General features: G+C 48.1%; 1 protein-coding gene across 1 annotated transcript in view; it reads left to right on the plus strand.

Moving 5' to 3' along the window:
* The window catches only part of QSOX1 (quiescin sulfhydryl oxidase 1), a 357,780-nt gene that overhangs the window by 312,424 nt on the left and 27,200 nt on the right, over positions 1-18,156 (plus strand). Inside the window, exons 9-10 of the mRNA XM_086955434.1 lie at positions 4,291-4,413; positions 15,262-15,415. Of these exons, the coding sequence (XP_086811560.1) occupies positions 4,291-4,413; positions 15,262-15,415 (277 nt within the window). The remainder of the gene's footprint in view (positions 1-4,290; positions 4,414-15,261; positions 15,416-18,156) is intronic.

Consider the following 18,156-nt stretch of genomic DNA (forward strand, 5'->3'; position numbering starts at 1 on the left):
AGTGCAGCTTCAGAGTGCAGCTTCAGAGTGCAGCTTCAGAGTGGAGCTTCAGAGTGCAGCTTCAGAGTGGAGCTTCAGAGTGCAGAGTGGAGCTTCAGAGTGGAGCTTCAGAGTGCAGAGTGGAGCTTCAGAGTGGAGCTTCAGAGTGCAGAGTGGAGCTTCAGAGTGGAGCTTCAGAGTGGAGCTTCAGAGTGGAGCTTCAGAGTGGAGCTTCAGAGTGGAGCTTCAGAGTGGAGCTTCAGAGTGGAGCTTCAGAGTGGAGCTTCAGAGTGCAGAGTGGAGCTTCAGAGTGGAGCTTCAGAGTGCAGAGTGGAGCTTCAGAGTGGAGCTTCAGAGTGCAGAGTGGAGCTTCAGAGTGGAGCTTCAGAGTGCAGAGTGGAGCTTCAGAGTGGAGCTTCAGAGTGCAGAGTGGAGCTTCAGAGTGCAGAGTGGAGCTTCAGAGTGGAGCTTCAGAGTGGAGCTTCAGAGTGCAGAGTGGAGCTTCAGAGTGGAGCTTCAGAGTGGAGCTTCAGAGTGCAGAGTGGAGCTTCAGAGTGGAGCTTCAGAGTGCAGAGTGGAGCTTCAGAGTGGAGCTTCAGAGTGCAGAGTGGAGCTTCAGAGTGGAGCTTCAGAGTGCAGAGTGGAGCTTCAGAGTGGAGCTTCAGAGTGCAGAGTGGAGCTTCAGAGTGGAGCTTCAGAGTGCAGAGTGGAGCTTCAGAGTGGAGCTTCAGAGTGCAGAGTGGAGCTTCAGAGTGGAGCTTCAGAGTGGAGCTTCAGAGTGGAGCTTCAGAGTGCAGAGTGGAGCTTCAGAGTGGAGCTTCAGAGTGGAGCTTCAGAGTGGAGCTTCAGAGTGGAGCTTCAGAGTGGAGCTTCAGAGTGCAGAGTGGAGCTTCAGAGTGGAGCTTCAGAGTGGAGCTTCAGAGTGCAGAGTGGAGCTTCAGAGTGGAGCTTCACAGTGCAGAGTGGAGCTTCAGAGTGGAGCTTCAGAGTGCAGCTTCAGAGTGCAGCTTCAGAGTGCAGCTTCAGAGTGCAGCTTCAGAGTGGAGCTTCAGAGTGGAGCTTCAGAGTGGAGCTTCAGAGTGGAGCTTCAGAGTGCAGCTTCAGAGTGGAGCTTCAGAGTGGAGCTTCAGAGTGCAGAGTGGAGCTTCAGAGTGGAGCTTCAGAGTGGAGCTTCAGAGTGGAGCTTCAGAGTGGAGCTTCAGAGTGGAGCTTCAGAGTGGAGCTTCAGAGTGCAGCTTCAGAGTGCAGCTTCAGAGTGGAGCTTCAGAGTGGAGCTTCAGAGTGCAGCTTCAGAGTGGAGCTTCAGAGTGCAGAGTGGAGCTTCAGAGTGGAGCTTCAGAGTGGAGCTTCAGAGTGGAGCTTCAGAGTGGAGCTTCAGAGTGCAGCTTCAGAGTGCAGCTTCAGAGTGGAGCTTCAGAGTGGAGCTTCAGAGTGGAGCTTCAGAGTGGAGCTTCAGAGTGGAGCTTCAGAGTGGAGCTTCAGAGTGGAGCTTCAGAGTGGAGCTTCAGAGTGGAGCTTCAGAGTGCAGAGTGGAGCTTCAGAGTGGAGCTTCAGAGTGCAGAGTGGAGCTTCAGAGTGGAGCTTTAGAGTGGAGCTTCAGAGTGCAGAGTGGAGCTTCAGAGTGGAGCTTCAGAGTGCAGAGTGGAGCTTCAGAGTGGAGCTTTAGAGTGGAGCTTCAGAGTGCAGAGTGGAGCTTCAGAGTGGAGCTTTAGAGTGGAGCTTCAGAGTGCAGAGTGGAGCTTCAGAGTGGAGCTTCAGAGTGCAGAGTGGAGCTTCAGAGTGGAGCTTCAGAGTGGAGCTTCAGAGTGCAGAGTGGAGCTTCAGAGTGGAGCTTCAGAGTGGAGCTTCAGAGTGGAGCTTCAGAGTGGAGCTTCAGAGTGGAGCTTCAGAGTGGAGCTTCAGAGTGGAGCTTCAGAGTGGAGCTTCAGAGTGCAGAGTGGAGCTTCAGAGTGGAGCTTCAGAGTGCAGAGTGGAGCTTCAGAGTGGAGCTTCAGAGTGGAGCTTCAGAGTGGAGCTTCAGAGTGGAGCTTCAGAGTGGAGCTTCAGAGTGGAGCTTCAGAGTGGAGCTTCAGAGTGGAGCTTCAGAGTGGAGCTTCAGAGTGGAGCTTCAGAGTGGAGCTTCAGAGTGCAGAGTGGAGCTTCAGAGTGGAGCTTCAGAGTGCAGAGTGGAGCTTCAGAGTGGAGCTTCAGAGTGGAGCTTCAGAGTGGAGCTTCAGAGTGGAGCTTCAGAGTGGAGCTTCAGAGTGCAGAGTGGAGCTTCAGAGTGCAGCTTCAGAGTGCAGCTTCAGAGTGCAGCTTCAGAGTGCAGCTTCAGAGTGCAGCTTCAGAGTGCAGCTTCAGAGTGCAGCTTCAGAGTGCAGCTTCAGAGTGGAGCTTCAGAGTGCAGCTTCAGAGTGGAGCTTCAGAGTGGAGCTTCAGAGTGGAGCTTCAGAGTGGAGCTTCAGAGTGGAGCTTCAGAGTGGAGCTTCAGAGTGGAGCTTCAGAGTGGAGCTTCAGAGTGCAGAGTGGAGCTTCAGAGTGGAGCTTCAGAGTGCAGAGTGGAGCTTCAGAGTGGAGCTTCAGAGTGGAGCTTCAGAGTGGAGCTTCAGAGTGGAGCTTCAGAGTGGAGCTTCAGAGTGGAGCTTCAGAGTGGAGCTTCAGAGTGGAGCTTCAGAGTGGAGCTTCAGAGTGCAGCTTCAGAGTGCAGCTTCAGAGTGGAGCTTCAGAGTGGAGCTTCAGAGTGGAGCTTCAGAGTGGAGCTTCAGAGTGGAGCTTCAGAGTGGAGCTTCAGAGTGGAGCTTCAGAGTGGAGCTTCAGAGTGGAGCTTCAGAGTGGAGCTTCAGAGTGGAGCTTCAGAGTGGAGCTTCAGAGTGGAGCTTCAGAGTGCAGCTTCAGAGTGGAGCTTCAGAGTGCAGCTTCAGAGTGCAGCTTCAGAGTGCAGCTTCAGAGTGGAGCTTCAGAGTGGAGCTTCAGAGTGGAGCTTCAGAGTGGAGCTTCAGAGTGCAGAGTGGAGCTTCAGAGTGGAGAGTGGAGCTTCAGAGTGGAGAGTGGAGCTTCAGAGTGGAGAGTGGAGCTTCAGAGTGGAGCTTCAGAGTGCAGCTTCAGAGTGCAGCTTCAGAGTGGAGCTTCAGAGTGGAGCTTCAGAGTGGAGCTTCAGAGTGGAGCTTCAGAGTGGAGCTTCAGAGTGGAGCTTCAGAGTGCAGAGTGGAGCTTCAGAGTGGAGCTTCAGAGTGCAGAGTGGAGCTTCAGAGTGGAGATTCAGAGTGCAGAGTGGAGCTTCAGAGTGGAGCTTCAGAGTGCAGAGTGGAGCTTCAGAGTGGAGCTTCAGAGTGCAGAGTGGAGCTTCAGAGCGGAGCTTCAGAGCGGAGCTTCAGAGCGGAGCTTCAGAGCGGAGCTTCAGAGTGGAGCTTCAGAGTGCAGAGTGGAGCTTCAGAGTGGAGCTTCAGAGTGGAGCTTCAGAGTGGAGCTTCAGAGTGGAGCTTCAGAGTGGAGCTTCAGAGTGCAGAGTAGAGCTTCAGAGTAGAGCTTCAGAGTAGAGCTTCAGAGTGGAGCTTCAGAGTGGAGCTTCAGAGTGCAGCTTCAGAGTGCAGAGTAGAGCTTCAGAGTGGAGCTTCAGAGTGGAGCTTCAGAGTGGAGCTTCAGAGTGGAGCTTCAGAGTGGAGAGTGGAGCTTCAGAGTGCAGAGTGGAGCTTCAGAGTGGAGCTTCAGAGTGGAGAGTGGAGCTTCAGAGTGGAGCTTCAGAGTGGAGAGTGGAGCTTCAGAGTGCAGAGTGGAGCTTCAGAGTGCAGAGTGGAGCTTCAGAGTGCAGAGTGGAGCTTCAGAGTGGAGCTTCAGAGTGCAGAATGGAGCTTCAGAGTGCAGAGTGGAGCTTCAGAGTGCAGAGTGGAGATTCAGAGTGCAGAGTGGAGATTCAGAGTGCAGAGTGGAGATTCAGAGTGGAGCTTCAGAGTGCAGAGTGGAGCTTCAGAGTGCAGAGTGGAGCTTCAGAGTGCAGAGTGGAGCTTCAGAGTGCAGAGTGGAGCTTCAGAGTGTCAAGAGCAATGCCAATAGCTCTAACTTTAACAAAGGCAAAACCATTGCATTGTAAATGCTTGTTTGTAAAATGTGGAGTGCAGTGCACCCTCAGTTCTCAATATCGTATGTCTTTCGTATTTCTCAGTACTATGTTCTTCTGGGTGCTGCACCCCCCTGGCTTTTTGACTGTGCCTTGTGTTTTTTACAGCAGGGTGGTGGTGTGTGCCAATCCTCCGATGGATTAGTTGTATAACTTTAGTGCATAGCGCTGTGAGGTTTTATTGCCTATCGCTGCTGATGTTTTTTTTTCCATTGTAGGTTTTCCCTGCACGGCCTTTAGTGAAGAACCTTCTTCTGGCCATGGACTCCTGGCTCCAGAATGTGTCTGAGACTCAAATTTCCTACAGTGACTTTGAAAATGTCCTCAATAATAGAAAAAGTGTAAGTTATTCTTCCCTTTCAGTGTCTAGTTGTTCCAGCATCTTTTTCCTATAAACATTTTTGTCACCTTTACCTCTAATCCTTCAGTATTTTTCCTCATATTTCTTCTATTACCTACCAGGCCCCTTTTCTTTACTAAATCCCTTTTACATCTCTTGATCTGCTTTTCTAAGTTGTGTTTTTGTAAGTGTATCACTTTCCTTATTTTCATTTCTTCTTGTCATTTTCTTTCATCCGGGCATCAGTTTCCTTATATGCAATTCCTTAGCGCATTCTCAGCTTTTCCCCTCGCCTTCAATATCCCTTTATCCTGATTTTGATGGCCATGTGCTCCCCTTTTTAGGTTTTGCCTAGCGGAAGCTGCGCTCTGCGCAGCTTTTCCGCGCAGGCGAAATCCTGTTGAGAACTGTAGTGTGGCTTTTGTTCGGCCCTCGTCCTTGATTGGCTGGCTCCGTAAACGGAGCCTTGCCATTGGACGAGGGGCCTGTCCGTCAATGCCGGACCAGACACGGGGGCGTTCCCGACATTCTTTGGCTTTTGCCGACGTCACGGGACGCCGGGAACGCCCCCGTGTCTGGTCCGGCATTGCCGGCACTTCTGCGTCTCTCCTAACCCCGTGACTGGCCGGCCGGCCAATCCTAGCGCGGCCGGCCGGAAGTGCCCGCCCCCCGCAGCCCGGGGGAAGAAGGAAGACGGCAAGCAGTATGGCGGCGCCCGCGGGGCTCCCGTGGCCTGGAGGGAACCGCCGCCGTCGACGTTGCCGGTCTCCCAAGCCGAAGAGGGAGACCGGAGAAGTGCCGTCGCAAGGTGCAGGTGAGTCTCGGCGGTTTAGGGCATGCATGCTCCCTGCTCCCACTTTCTGCTCTGCTCGTTCGGATTTCATCTTCCCCCACACAGCGCTGCCGCCCACGGGTGCCCACAGTCCCTGTCTCATGCTGCTCCAGAGCCTGCCAATGCACAGTCTCCCCTCCGCCATGCACACGCTGCAGAAGGATACCACCTGGCCAAGTTCTTTGTTGGCGGCCTCCCCTACCACACTACCGAAGCCTCACTCAGGAAGTACTTCGAGGTGTTCGGGGACATCGAGGAGGCCGTAGTCATTACCGACTGTCAGATTGGCAAGTCCCAGGGTTATGGCTTTGTAAGTGTTGCCCGGATATAGCGCTCTTTGCTTTGGTGCACTGACAAGTGGTTTTATTTAGGCACTGCTGTTGGTGTACTAGTGCAGGGACTTTGTCCTGGACTTTATGTTTATGTTCTTATGTGAGGCGGCCTGGATATATAGCTCTCTTTGCACAAAAGTGGTCATATGTATATTGCAGATGGTAAGGTGGCCTGTGGCGGTCCATAGAGCGTTTTTGGGTTATTTCCTTACCCTTGGTCTGGATCAAGCGCTCCCTGACTGTAGCCTCACTCTCTTACATGTATGGATGTTGCAGATTTTCTTTTGGGTTTTTCTAAAGCGCCAAAACACCCAGGCCCCTAGAGTGCTCTGAGTTGGGAATACCAAAGCATGGGAGATTGCCGTGGATACAGAGTGGTGCACGAGCACTCCAAGGCAAGGCGCTGTATTTTCTTTACAAACACTTGAGGCTAATGCTGCGGCAACGCTCACATGGTGGAGTCCAGCTGTTGTGAGGCTGTAATAAGGGATGCTGTATGCCCCCCGTGGTGAACCCAGGTTATATGTTGGAGCATTCAGCTAGTGAAAGGGAAGTCATGTGCAATATGTGCTGGTTCTACGGAGTCTGTATTTAGGGGCTTTAACTCCCCACCCGCGTCTTTTCTCCTAGTGGTCTGTGAGATGCGAACTCTTGTCTCTGTATTCGCATCCCCAATTCCCGTGGGGTAGGTACCCTTGAGGAATTTTAATACCATTGATTTTTTTGGGAGGGGAGCCCTCCCACCCCCCCCCCCTAACAAGTATCCCAAACATTCACGCCTCGTATGCTCCAGTTTCCCCCAAATGCCTAATTGTCTTTACCTCTCTGAGATGAGGCACCTGCCTGGCCTCCTTTGCTTTGCAGCTGCCTCGTTGTCAACTTCCTGTATAGTGTGGATCATCATTCATCAACACCCATCGCCATACCCTTGCCCGGGGTTGTGACTGTAAATGTATAGTAGATGGATAAAGTGATAGGTGTGGGTGAAATACTAATCCGCAAAGCTCCTGGTCCGCGCCTGACCTGCGCCTGCCCGCTCGAGGCGCTGTTTTCTTTGTGCCGCTTAGGCCCTTCCCGTTCTCACCTTCTGTTGTCATTTTAGTTTATTTGATGAGGAGCTAAGCATAGAAATGGTAAGCTGGAGCAGGGCTGAACTGAATCATTTCATTGACAAGTGGCGCTATATAACCAGCATTGGCATAGCCAATAGGTCTCGCCTTTGGGACCTTATAAGTATTTAATTATGCTGCATAATATCCTTGGTGCAACACCAACTGTTGCATGGCTAAATACTTATAATGTCCCAAAGGTGAGACCTATTGGCTATACCAATGCTTGTTTTTGTATTGCAAGCCTATGTATGCCGCTCTCAGGCAGTGGCATCTTTCCTTTTTTTTGCTCTTTTACTCTTTTAGTTAATGTTGTTGTGTATGCTTGTTGACTTATATATTTTTTGTGGCTGGGTAAGTGGGTGAATGCAAGAATGAATACGTGGATGGCTGAATACATAGATGGTTGACAGTGCACTTGTGATGACTTATTGGGTGCTTAACTTCACCTGTGAATGAAGAGACACTTATTCATAAGTTAGACTATTTTGTGGGGCCAGGTCTTGTTTGCAGAAGTCTTCTCCACTATTTGTGGGTTAAAAGTTCATGAAGTTGCCATGCCTTGCAAACATTAAAACATGAAATTTAGCAAAGATGCATTGGAAATCATTCTTTTTTGCCTGCCCTCACTATATATTAAGGTGAACTGTTCTACACTCTCTATTGCTATATGTTTTGACTATTATTACCTTGTTGTATAGCTCTGCAGTGGGGCTCCTCGTCTAGTCATCAGATTTAACCATCTTCTACATTTTCCTGTGATTGTATTTAATATATTGTGATTTGTGGTTTGAGTTAATCAAAAGAATATGGAGTAGTTTTCTCAATCAATTTGACGCTCTCTCGCAGCACCTGCAATGTAATGATCAAGGTAGGGCCTACCCTTGGGGACTAGGTCAGAAATCTGGTAAGCAAACATATCTAAATCAGGGTGCCGTCACATTATGTGCCAAAGCACGGTCTGATTTAATTATCAATAAAAGCACACAGTCATTGAACAATATGCTAAATTTTGTGCCTACTTATAGCCAAAACGTACTCTCTATTAGATGTTTGTCTATCATAGATAGTGACCGTGTGCTTGGAGAAAAAGCTGTCTGTTACTAGTTAGTCAGTATGCAGTCAGTGACAAAACGGAAATGCAAAACAAAAAACACACTGCAGTCTGCCACCAACCATGTGATAACAAATATTATTGTCAGCGTGGTAGTATTTACAGTGGTGTATACAATATTTCATATGTTTTATGAAGAATGTGGGGATCAGTTGATGGGGATTTCAAGAGTGGTTCATTGGGATAGAAAAATATGCTAGTCACCATAAGTAGGGCACCCCATAGTCCTTGATCTTTGTTAGGTACTCAAAACAACATCGCGAAAAATGATTGCTTCCATTGCCTGGCCACCCATAGGGCAGTAAGATCAACCTATCAACCGCGAGCCTGTGTGGTCTGTGCATTGATCCTGAAGTATTTCAGAAACTTGATCTAATGGTAAAACGAGCTGGATGTGTTGCATGCACAAAAAACCGAGGCAAACAACCCACCTCCAAATATCTGTTTAAGGTAAAGTGGTGGACACCGAGAACAATAAGTAACTTAGCCACCTTCATATGAAGGGACAGAGGTAACAATTCCATTAGGGCAGTCATTACAAGGGCCTTACAATCCCATTTGATGAGTCCAGTAACTGCAGTTACCTGGCCCGTTTGGATTACAAGTCCCACAGAAACACCATGGATGGGGTGTGTTTGATAGCAGGTACACAGTCTTTGTAAAATTCTAATTGAAAATCTGGAATAATATGCTGAAATCAATGCAAACTCAGATTTCTGCTTCTTGTTCCCCATTGTCGTGTGATTTGAGGTAATACTGTTTTACTCCCTTAACTAACCCTTCGGCTTCCTGACAATTACATGTCTACTCAGGAGTGAGGAGGATCCATGCAGATTGCCTACCCACTTGTAAGGGGGCGCTTTTAAGTTGGCTAATAGTGATGTGTAGGAAGAAGAAGCACTTGCTTTAGTGCTGTTCTGAAGCAACTACCCAAGTCGAAATTTGGACACTGGAGAAGAGACTTATGCTCTACAATAACTGTGTGGAAATTCTCCAACAATTAGTCCCTCACATAATAATAATAATAATAATAATACATTTATAAAGCGCCTGGCTGCACAGAACTGTGTGTCCCCGCGCTAACTGCTAATACAATACAGAGATCCGGAGGAGCTGTAGAAAAAGAGTCTCGGGGGAGGTTTACATGTTGGGGAACAAGTAAGTTTACAGTTTTGCACAAAATATCAGTTCAGATGGCTCCATCTGCAAGTGGAGCGGGAGCGCATTCCAGTATTTAGAAGCTAAATACCTAAAGGATCTTCCTCCCATTTTGGCCCTGATGATTCGGGGAAGTTTGAATAGCATCATGCCAGATGATCTTAGGTTCCGGGTTGGACGGTGTATAGTAAGGAGATTTTTTAAGTATTCAGGACCTTTGTCCTGAGCGATGCAATGGGCATAGCAAAGGGTCTTAAACTTAATCCTCTCCTTAACCGGAGACTTTTTATTAATCCATTGATCACCTTCATAAAATGTATCTGGCAAATCTGTGATTCAGAGGAAACGGCTGAAGTTGATGCTCTGTCTGGAGATTGAAGTTATTCAAGTAACTGTATTTAAGTTGCCCTACTTTGCCAGTAAGAACATACCCATCGTGCATGGGTATTATTAGTTGTAAGTCCTTCGTTGGCTTTTTAAATTTGTATGACATTTTGGGAGAGTTTGAGACTTTGAATCATGGGATCAGAACTCTTTATTAAAAAAAAAACCCTGTCACCAAGCCTTCTGTCCCACAGGCCCCAGGAAGAAGGTTCTCCGTTTTTAATTGCAATTTTCCTTTGTGATTCCATCTCCATCTTTTGTAGTGCTCCACATTATGTGGATGAGATCTAAAGCCCTGTGACTCGCATTAAATGTAGCATACTTCTGCTCTGTGTGGGGGGGGGGCTCTGTGTGGGTGTATGTGTGGAGGGCGCTGTGTGGTTGTGTGGGGGGGCGCTGTGTGTGTGTGTGGGGGGGCTCTCTGTGGGTGTTTGTGTGTGGCATTTGCGAGAGATTAAGCTATTGGCATTGTAAATGACAATGCCATTTATTTATGTTAAAAAAAACATAAATAAAAATAATGTCAAGAGCAATGCCAATAGCTCTAACTTTAACAAAGGCAAAACCATTGCATTGTAAATGCTTGTTCTTTGTTGTCACTTTCTTTTTTTGCGTTTTCCGTGTCTTCTTTCCCTTTTATTGTCCTGTTTTGTTCTGTACCCAGTTTAGACCTCGTCTCTCGGCAACGCATAGGCTAGAGGTGCGAGAGGGTAACATTTACTATTGAGGGTCTGGAGGTCGCCCAGTGCTTACTATTCGTGGGCATCACTGTCACGTTTCTTTGCTGACTCCTAATTGGCCAGCGCATAGCAGGCATCACTTCATTTTCTGTCTGTAGAACATGGACTGCACTCCACTCAGTGCCACTCCACGCCATACAGTTCCACTCCACTCACTCCACTGCACGGCACAGTGTCTTTCTACTCCACACAGTGTCCCTCCACACCACGCCAATGAAGCCATTAACTCTCACATAGGCAAGACTTATTGGCTTTCCTAATGGTTGGTTTTCTAGTCACTCTGTTCCCTCTTTTTCTTCTCCGTATTTCCTCTTGTTCGTTCCCTCATTTTGCTGTCCATTGATTTTATGCCTTGCTATGTTTTTCTTGTAAAGCTTTTCCTCTTGTACATTTTTCGTGTACTTTGCTGTTTTTCCTGCTGCTGTCTGTTTTCTTCTTGAGACTTTTCTACTTGTTCTCTATTACTTTAGCTTTAGTATGCAATAAGAAGAGAAGGACCCCTTTGTAAAATATTTTACTATGCAATTCAGGTTAAAATTATAATAATAATTTTAACCTGAATTGTATAAAAAATTATTTTTTTAATAAAAATATTTGTCTTGACTTCTACCTTTGATATTGATTTCTGGCGTATTACTTAGGCTTTCTTTTCTAATCTGTCTTTCCTATTTGTGGCTGTGTATACACAAAATGCGCTTGAGATAGGCTATTACATTGGATGTATCCGAGGGTTTTATAACCAAGGAATAACTTTCCTTTAGCTCCAGCCCTTCTTTGTTTACTGCTGGTCCTCTTGTTTCACTTGTCCCCTATATTTTTCATCTTCCTTGCATATTCGAGGTCTGCTTTGCCCAACCGTTTTAAAAATCTGTTTGCTGCTTTTCCACTTTTTTCACCAGTTTCGACTTGCCCTGCTGTGCTTTTTTTAAATGGCCAACTTTGTCTTCCTGCTGTCCTACTTGTCTTTTTCTTCTTTGAATTGTGTCAAATGCTTTTCCCTCAAGGATTCCGGCATACAGAAGTGATGCTTCATCTCTAGGAACTGGGTAGAGCCCTCTGCTAAGTGAAGGCACTTGCTGGAGTTTGTTGGAATTTAAATCTTCTCAAACTTGACTCGTAAGATAAGAACAAATAATTTACCTTGTGATCCTTTGGGAAGAACCAGTGCACTAATTCTAACCCCATATCTAGTCCCAGAAAAACATGATACCTTCGGCAATGCCTTATCTGGCAGAGACTCTATCTAGCCTCATATTCCTTACCTTAGAAGTATCCTGAGGTGTCTAACTGGATCCAAAACTGTTTTTGTGAGCAGTGCTCCATTCGGCTCTGGTTGGTGTCATCCCTGCCAGAAGTGACGTTCGCTGTGCCTACATAGGCGTCACCCAGGTGCGCTGCTGTCCGTTACTTTTCACGACTTTCCACAGCAGAAGCGTGGCGCCTTGAAGTACACTGACCACTGGAGTAGATCACTAGGGCCCTGAAAGGGGAAACCATGCCCCTAGAAATACGTTCGCAGAGCAGAGAGGATGGTTCGTCGGTAAGGAATCTGTGGTTAGTTAGAGTCTCTATCAGATAAGGTAAGTAACTTGTTCATCAGATGGACTTCTAGCCGCAGATTCTTTACCTTAGAATAGATACCCAAACAAAATCTCCCCGTAGTGTGCCTGCGGGCCAATTTCACACAAGAAACTCTTGCAGTTCTGAACTGAAGTGCTTGAATAGCACAAACACAAGGAGTGCTGAAAATTTTCAGGCACTCATGCCTAGTCACAGATCTGGGTTGAATCCATCGTCTTTTTTAAGGTCACTTTACCACCTCAGTTCAGACCCAGCTATATTCAAATCAGTCTTAACCCTGGGCCTCCTGGGAACAGTGCAGCCTGAGCTGCCAAGCCAGGTCTTCCCTGATCCGGAAACAAGCATCCAGGGACCACTTTCGTGGTAATACTTAGCAGTTCAGGCTGGACTGTTCCCATGAGGCACAGGGTCAAGACTGATTTGCATTTAGCTGGGTCTGAACTGGGGTGGCGAATTGAGCTAAAGAATGATGATGGATTCAACCCTGATCTGTGACTGGGGTTGAGTGTCTGAAAAGTTTCAACGCTCCGCCCATCATCTTCTTGCGTTTGCAAAGGGCTTGAATATCCTGGACTCGCCGCTCGGAAGGATAGACCCGAAACTGCTCTGTGTCCAGAACAGCTCAGATGAAAGGGAGTATCTAAGAGGGAGTCCGATGTGAGTTCGGCAAGTTGATAGGGAACCCCAGCAAATGCAGTAGATCTGCTGTAGTCTGGGGGTAGGAGATGACAGCCTGTGGTGAGCCTGCTTTCAACAGCTAGTCATTGAGATAGGGAAGACAGGGACCCTTGATCTCCACAGATGCTGCAACCACCGCCATCACCTTGGTGAACACCCAAGGGGTGCACGTGAGGCCAAAAGGGAGCACAGCGAACTGAAAATGCTTGTCACCCACCGTAAACCACAAGAAACAACTGTGGGCAGGCAGAAAGGGCATGTGGGAGTATGTGTCCTGCAAATCCAATGCTACTATCCAGGGTCCAGGGAAGACCGGACTTGAGCAAGTGTGGGCATCTTCAACATCTTCTTTGTGAGGAAGAAATTGAGAGTGCGAAGATAGAGGATAGCACAAATGCAACTGTGCTCTTGGGCACCAGAAAGAAGCAGGAATAACAACCATGACCCACCTCTGCCGACAGCACTCTCTCTATGGCTCCTTTGGTCAAAAGGGCTGTCTTTTCCTGGTGGAGAAGAGAAAGGTAGTGCTCCATCAGCCTGTCGTAAGTTGGTAGCATGGAGAGAGGTGGGGGGGTTGGTGGACTGACCCAACTGCTGCCCACCCGACTAACGGAGCCGGGAGGTACAGCATCCACGGCCATGCAGAGGCTGGGCAGGTAAGGACGCTGTGTATGTGGCCATAAAACGAGCGAAAGGCAGATTGAGGGTAACGAGGGGCCATAGAAAGGTCCAAGGACCTGCTGTCCTTGGAACTGCTGCCCTTAAAGGTCTCCAGTGCAGAATCATTCGTGTCCCCAAAGAGACAGGAGCCATCAAAGTGCATGTCAAAGAGTAATGTCTGGACATCCCCAAGTAGTCCTTAACCAGGCATGGAGTCGCAGGGCCACTGTCAATGAAACTGCTCTGCCTAGTGAGTCGGTGGTGTTTAGCCCACAGCGAATGGTAAACTTCCCTGCATCCCTCTTGTCAGCAACAGCTTAAAAGAGCTCGACTGGGCATAATCTAGTCCCATTGGCAGCACCTATGCAACCGTATGCCATGGGAATAGTGGCCCAAAAGGCTTGCACTGATCGCAGGCTGGTGGAAGAAAACATTTTCTTGCCTTAATTGTCCAGCCTCTTGTATTCCTGATCCAGTGACATGGTTGGGAATGCGCCAGGATTTACATGAGAAGTGGAGGTATGGACAACAACCAAGCTCTCTGGGCTAGGGTGTTCCATAAGAAATCTGGGGTATCCAGGAGTGGGGTAGTGGCGGCAGGCAAAAGTCCTGTTCCCAGGAGCCCCTGTGCTGGGCTTGAACCAGGTTCCAAGCAGGACATCAGTAAGTGCTTCATTAAATGGGAGCAGTAATTAGGAAGATGACACTCCCAGCTGAAGCTCTGCTGTCAAGACATAAGTCTTGACTGCCACAAGGAGCAAGCTAAGGTCTAGGACCTAAGCCGCACTCTGCACCACCATTGTGAATGATGTTCCCTTCCATTCTTCCCAGAGTCCTAGCCCATAGGAGTAGGCCTCGGTATCAAACCTGGAGGCATGGCTCCAGTATGTGCCGGAGCCAGTGATGTATGATGCCCCTCCGGCTCCAAGTAGGGGAAGACAATGGAGATGGCGCTGCTGGTGGGCGCCGGGATCGTCGACCTCAGGACCGGTGCCGGGGAAGGTCGACATGGCAAGATTGGTGTCATTCTGGATCCATACGTTGATTCTTGGGGCCCGACTGCCACCAGGTCGCCAGCGTGGATCCAGTAGGGGCCCCTCATGAACCTGTGGGGCCCATAGATGGGCTGCTCAAATATGAAGCGCATGGCTTCATAAAACTTTTGTATTTGAACGGGGGTCGCCCTTCTCCTGGAAACGCGGGGAGGTGCAGAGTTGGCTCAAGCACTGGCTCAACCATGGAGCCAGGCCTAGAGGGACATTCCCTCATCTCGTTGGCCGATGGATGAAGTGAAGTTGAAGAGCGCTTCAACTTCTTTTTCTTCTTGTGGCTCTGAGACGTACACAAATGGCTTGACGACTTGGAGTGGAATGACAGCCTCAGACTCCGCAACTTCTTATTGGACCTTCCTCTCGACTGGGACCTCTAGCATGGCGACGTTGCTTGTCAAGCCATCAGGAGCATGAGGGGTCACTTTCTTAAAGCCTTCGGATGCATGGCGCAGCAATCAGGCAGGCCTTTTAGGTCATGGTTCCATTCGAGGCACCGCAGACAAACAAGGTGCGAACATCTGTCGGTGACAGGTGCTGCAGGACTTCAAAAAAGACTGACTAAAGGTCGAAAAAGCCTAATCAAAAAGAGACTTGGGGGTAGCTCTGTCCGGGTCTGCGCTGGTTGGCGTGGAAAGAAAGGAACTGATGTCAGCACGCTTGAGTGGAGCCTATACAGGCACAGCAAATGTTCCGGACCAGACGAGGCCAAGGACGCCATGCGTGGCCGAACAACGCCACCTATCATTATGCAGGGTACTGCTCACAAAAAAATTCTGGATCCAGCCTGACACCTAAGGATAATTCTAAGGTAAGGAATCTGAGGCTAGAAGTCTCTATCAAATAACAGAAAATACCGGAAATTTGGGAGAAAGTAGACTACGACCCACAAAGCCTCTATTGTACTAGATGAGTGTAACCAGTGAGGAGACTGAAGCGCTATGACAAGTAGGAATCAACTATGATGGAGTGCAACAGATACATTTACTCAGATCTGTGTGGAGGTTGAGTGCATGAAAGAGTGGACATTTGAGGAGGTGGCACGTAGATTTTAGAAGGGTGCCTCTTGGGGGGATTGACTGGAGTTGTTTCTGAAGAAAATAACGACCTCTTATTTGATCTTCCTTCTTCCAACCTCAGTGCTTCTTATTTCATTGTCTGCTTCCACCCTCTTTGTTGATATCCATGATTACTACTTTATTTTGTTTTCAGAATCTGGAGGCTGTACTCATGGCTAATACGACTTGGGTCTGGTGTCAAGGCAGTGAGCCAGAATTCAGGGGCTTCCCCTGCTCCCTCTGGACATTATTCCATGTACTTACGGCGCAGTCTGTGACTTCTGATGGCACGCCAGTTCGAGACGAAGGTAAGAATCCACCATCCTTGCGATGTCCAGATGGAGTTATACAAGTATGTTGCCAGCCCAGGCTTCCTCAGTTGTTGCATTGTAGGCAAAGGCTGACCCCCGAAAAGTAAGTGCAGTGTATCACAGTGCACTTTCTCTTCTCTTTCTCGAATGAAGACACATCAGATAAATATTGTGTGCCGACCACAAAGAACAAGATTTCTCCTGCATATAATGGAATGGCCATGCAGTATCCCTGACCAACCATAAAAAGATGGATGCGGTCAAATGTCTGATCCAGAGACAGTAAAATATTACATTAAAACATCTGCTGAACTTTCGTTATAAAGAGTAGAGATAGGAATATGTTAAAAAAGAGGAAAACTCAAGTTGCAAGGGGTTTGCCAAACTAATCAGTTCGAGCTAAATCAGGTTTTAACAGGACATCAGCAGGTAAGATGGATTTTTAGATTCTCAGTGGCACAAGTTGGAGACGTGCAAATAAATAACAATCTGTCCCCTTCATTCACTTACCAGTTATAGGTAGTTGGAATGGTTTGTTACTCCAAACCACAAGGAGCATGGCAGAATACAGCGCTGATGACCCTCAGCGCGAGTATTGAAACACCTGTTTCCTTCAGGTACATGATGATCATTTTAGAACTGCTTGGTGTAAATATTGTTGTAGAGATATTCATTGCACATGGTAAGTTTCTATCAAAGGAGATCACGATCTGAAACTGCAAGAGGTATGCCGTCACGAAATTCAGGGCATTATAAAACAAGCATTTACAATGCAATGGTTTCGCCTTTTGAAAAGTTTGAGCTATTGGCATTGTAAATGACAACATTTTTATTTATGTGTTAGTTTTGAAAACAGATAAATAATTGGCATTGTCATTTACAGTGCCAATAGCTTAATCTCTCGCAAATGCACACACAAACACACACAGAGAGCCCCACATGAAATCAAAATGCTGTAGAATGCACTTGGTGGTGAATAAATGCATGTGCTCTCACCGACACACGGCTGTATATCTGTCCCTGTCTCCTTGGTGGGGTCTCTCTGATCCGGTATTGTGAACACAGCCGCTCCTGGCAGGTTTGAGCTATCAGCCTGGCGTCCCTAGATGGCATCGGGAAGGAGGTTGAGACAGGGGACGGGGGTGGGACACAGGGCTACCAGGTCGAACGGTGCATACAGCATCCTCAGGAAGGGGCCTGGAGCGCAGTGGGGACAGGCGCCTGCAGCAGCTGCAGCGCACAGAACGTTGGAAACACTGACTCGTGCTGTGGCACTCTAGAACAGAAGCGTGTTAATGCATCCTCAATCAGGCGGGGTGTGTGCTGGCTATATTTAGAGGGACGAGTGACAACTAATTACAGACCAAGCGACTCCCAGCCGGCAAACATGCCTGGTGTGACAGGCAAAATGTGGACACAGCTATCTTCTCGCTTGTACACTCACGTTAGTAGGTCAAATAATAAAAAAAAAAATTAGGTAGCTGTAATGGGGTAATGATTTATTGGGAGAATATTGCGATGGGAGGGGGAGCCATAACACTGAGAATATCAACAAGTCAAAATGCGACAGATTCAAGTTTTATTAATAAGCCCCGGTCATGACTAGTAGGATATCTCAAAATGTTGCAAACTCATTGAGCGTTTCTTGCCTCTTATGCTGACAATAAACTTTTAGCAGAAAAAGACACTGATCCAATCAAGTAGACCAGGGGAAAACACGGTCACAGAGCCCATAATCTAAAGATGTAAACCAGATAAATTATTATTTTGGGTTAAAAGGGCTCCCAATAATCAGGAAAATCGCAGTTGTCTCCGAATGACATGAATAAACAGCCCCTCAGTATAGAACTTCCTATTTGAAACCGGTGTGCAGCAGTCCTTCACCCATGCCGATTGCAGATCAAGTTAAGTCTATTACAATGCGGCGCTAGACAGTGAAGAGTGTCTGAGACCTTTAGTTACAGACCGTGTGGCGCTTGCGTTACAAAGACTGTGAGGTGCTTGAGCAGGTGGTAAATGTCTAAGTAAAACCCTTCGGTAAAGAGAATAACACGCAGAGCAGCACAGGCTAATTCAATCAATATCCGCACAGTTTTCACCCATTCCAAGAGGTGTAAACTCATAATAGGAGTGTAAAAGGGCAAAGGCGCTTTAACAGTAATCGCGGCTGGCCGGGGTCCCTGCCCATGCACTCCTGACTCATGATCTGAGCCTTCAGTTTTTACTATGGTGGAGAAGGCACGCCTCAAACTCTCGCAGTCTAACCTCCTTCAAAACCCGAAAGCTCCAATGCGTAGAGCTTCAGTAACGTGCCATAGACATACTGTTGCTTGTATTCGCACCCTTCTATGCCACCCTAAACAGTTACCCCACTAGCTGGTAACAGCGCTATATAAAGAAATAACTTGGCAGCAGTCCCCTTATCAGCCGCTCCGTTGGCCCCCACCAATGTCGGCGCCACCTGCGCCCCAGAAGCAACTCTGTACGGTGCTGACGCATCACCAGCCCAACAAACTAAACACTACACCACAACAGAGCCGAAGCCATCTCCACAACACACACGACAGCAGGGGAATGTCGGGGTGCAGGCAGCCGCCCGCTGTCCCGAGCCCTGCACTTCACTTCAGCATCCCAGTCACACATTCGCCCCCTCCTGATCCCGCAGTGAGATCACGGCCTGGGCCTCCCATCACTGCTGTTGCCGGGGTAACTGAGAACACAACATTGGCATGACTGCT

Source organism: Lissotriton vulgaris, chromosome 1_1 (assembly GCF_964263255.1).
Source record: "Lissotriton vulgaris chromosome 1_1, aLisVul1.2, whole genome shotgun sequence".
NCBI lineage: Eukaryota > Metazoa > Chordata > Amphibia > Caudata > Salamandridae > Lissotriton > Lissotriton vulgaris.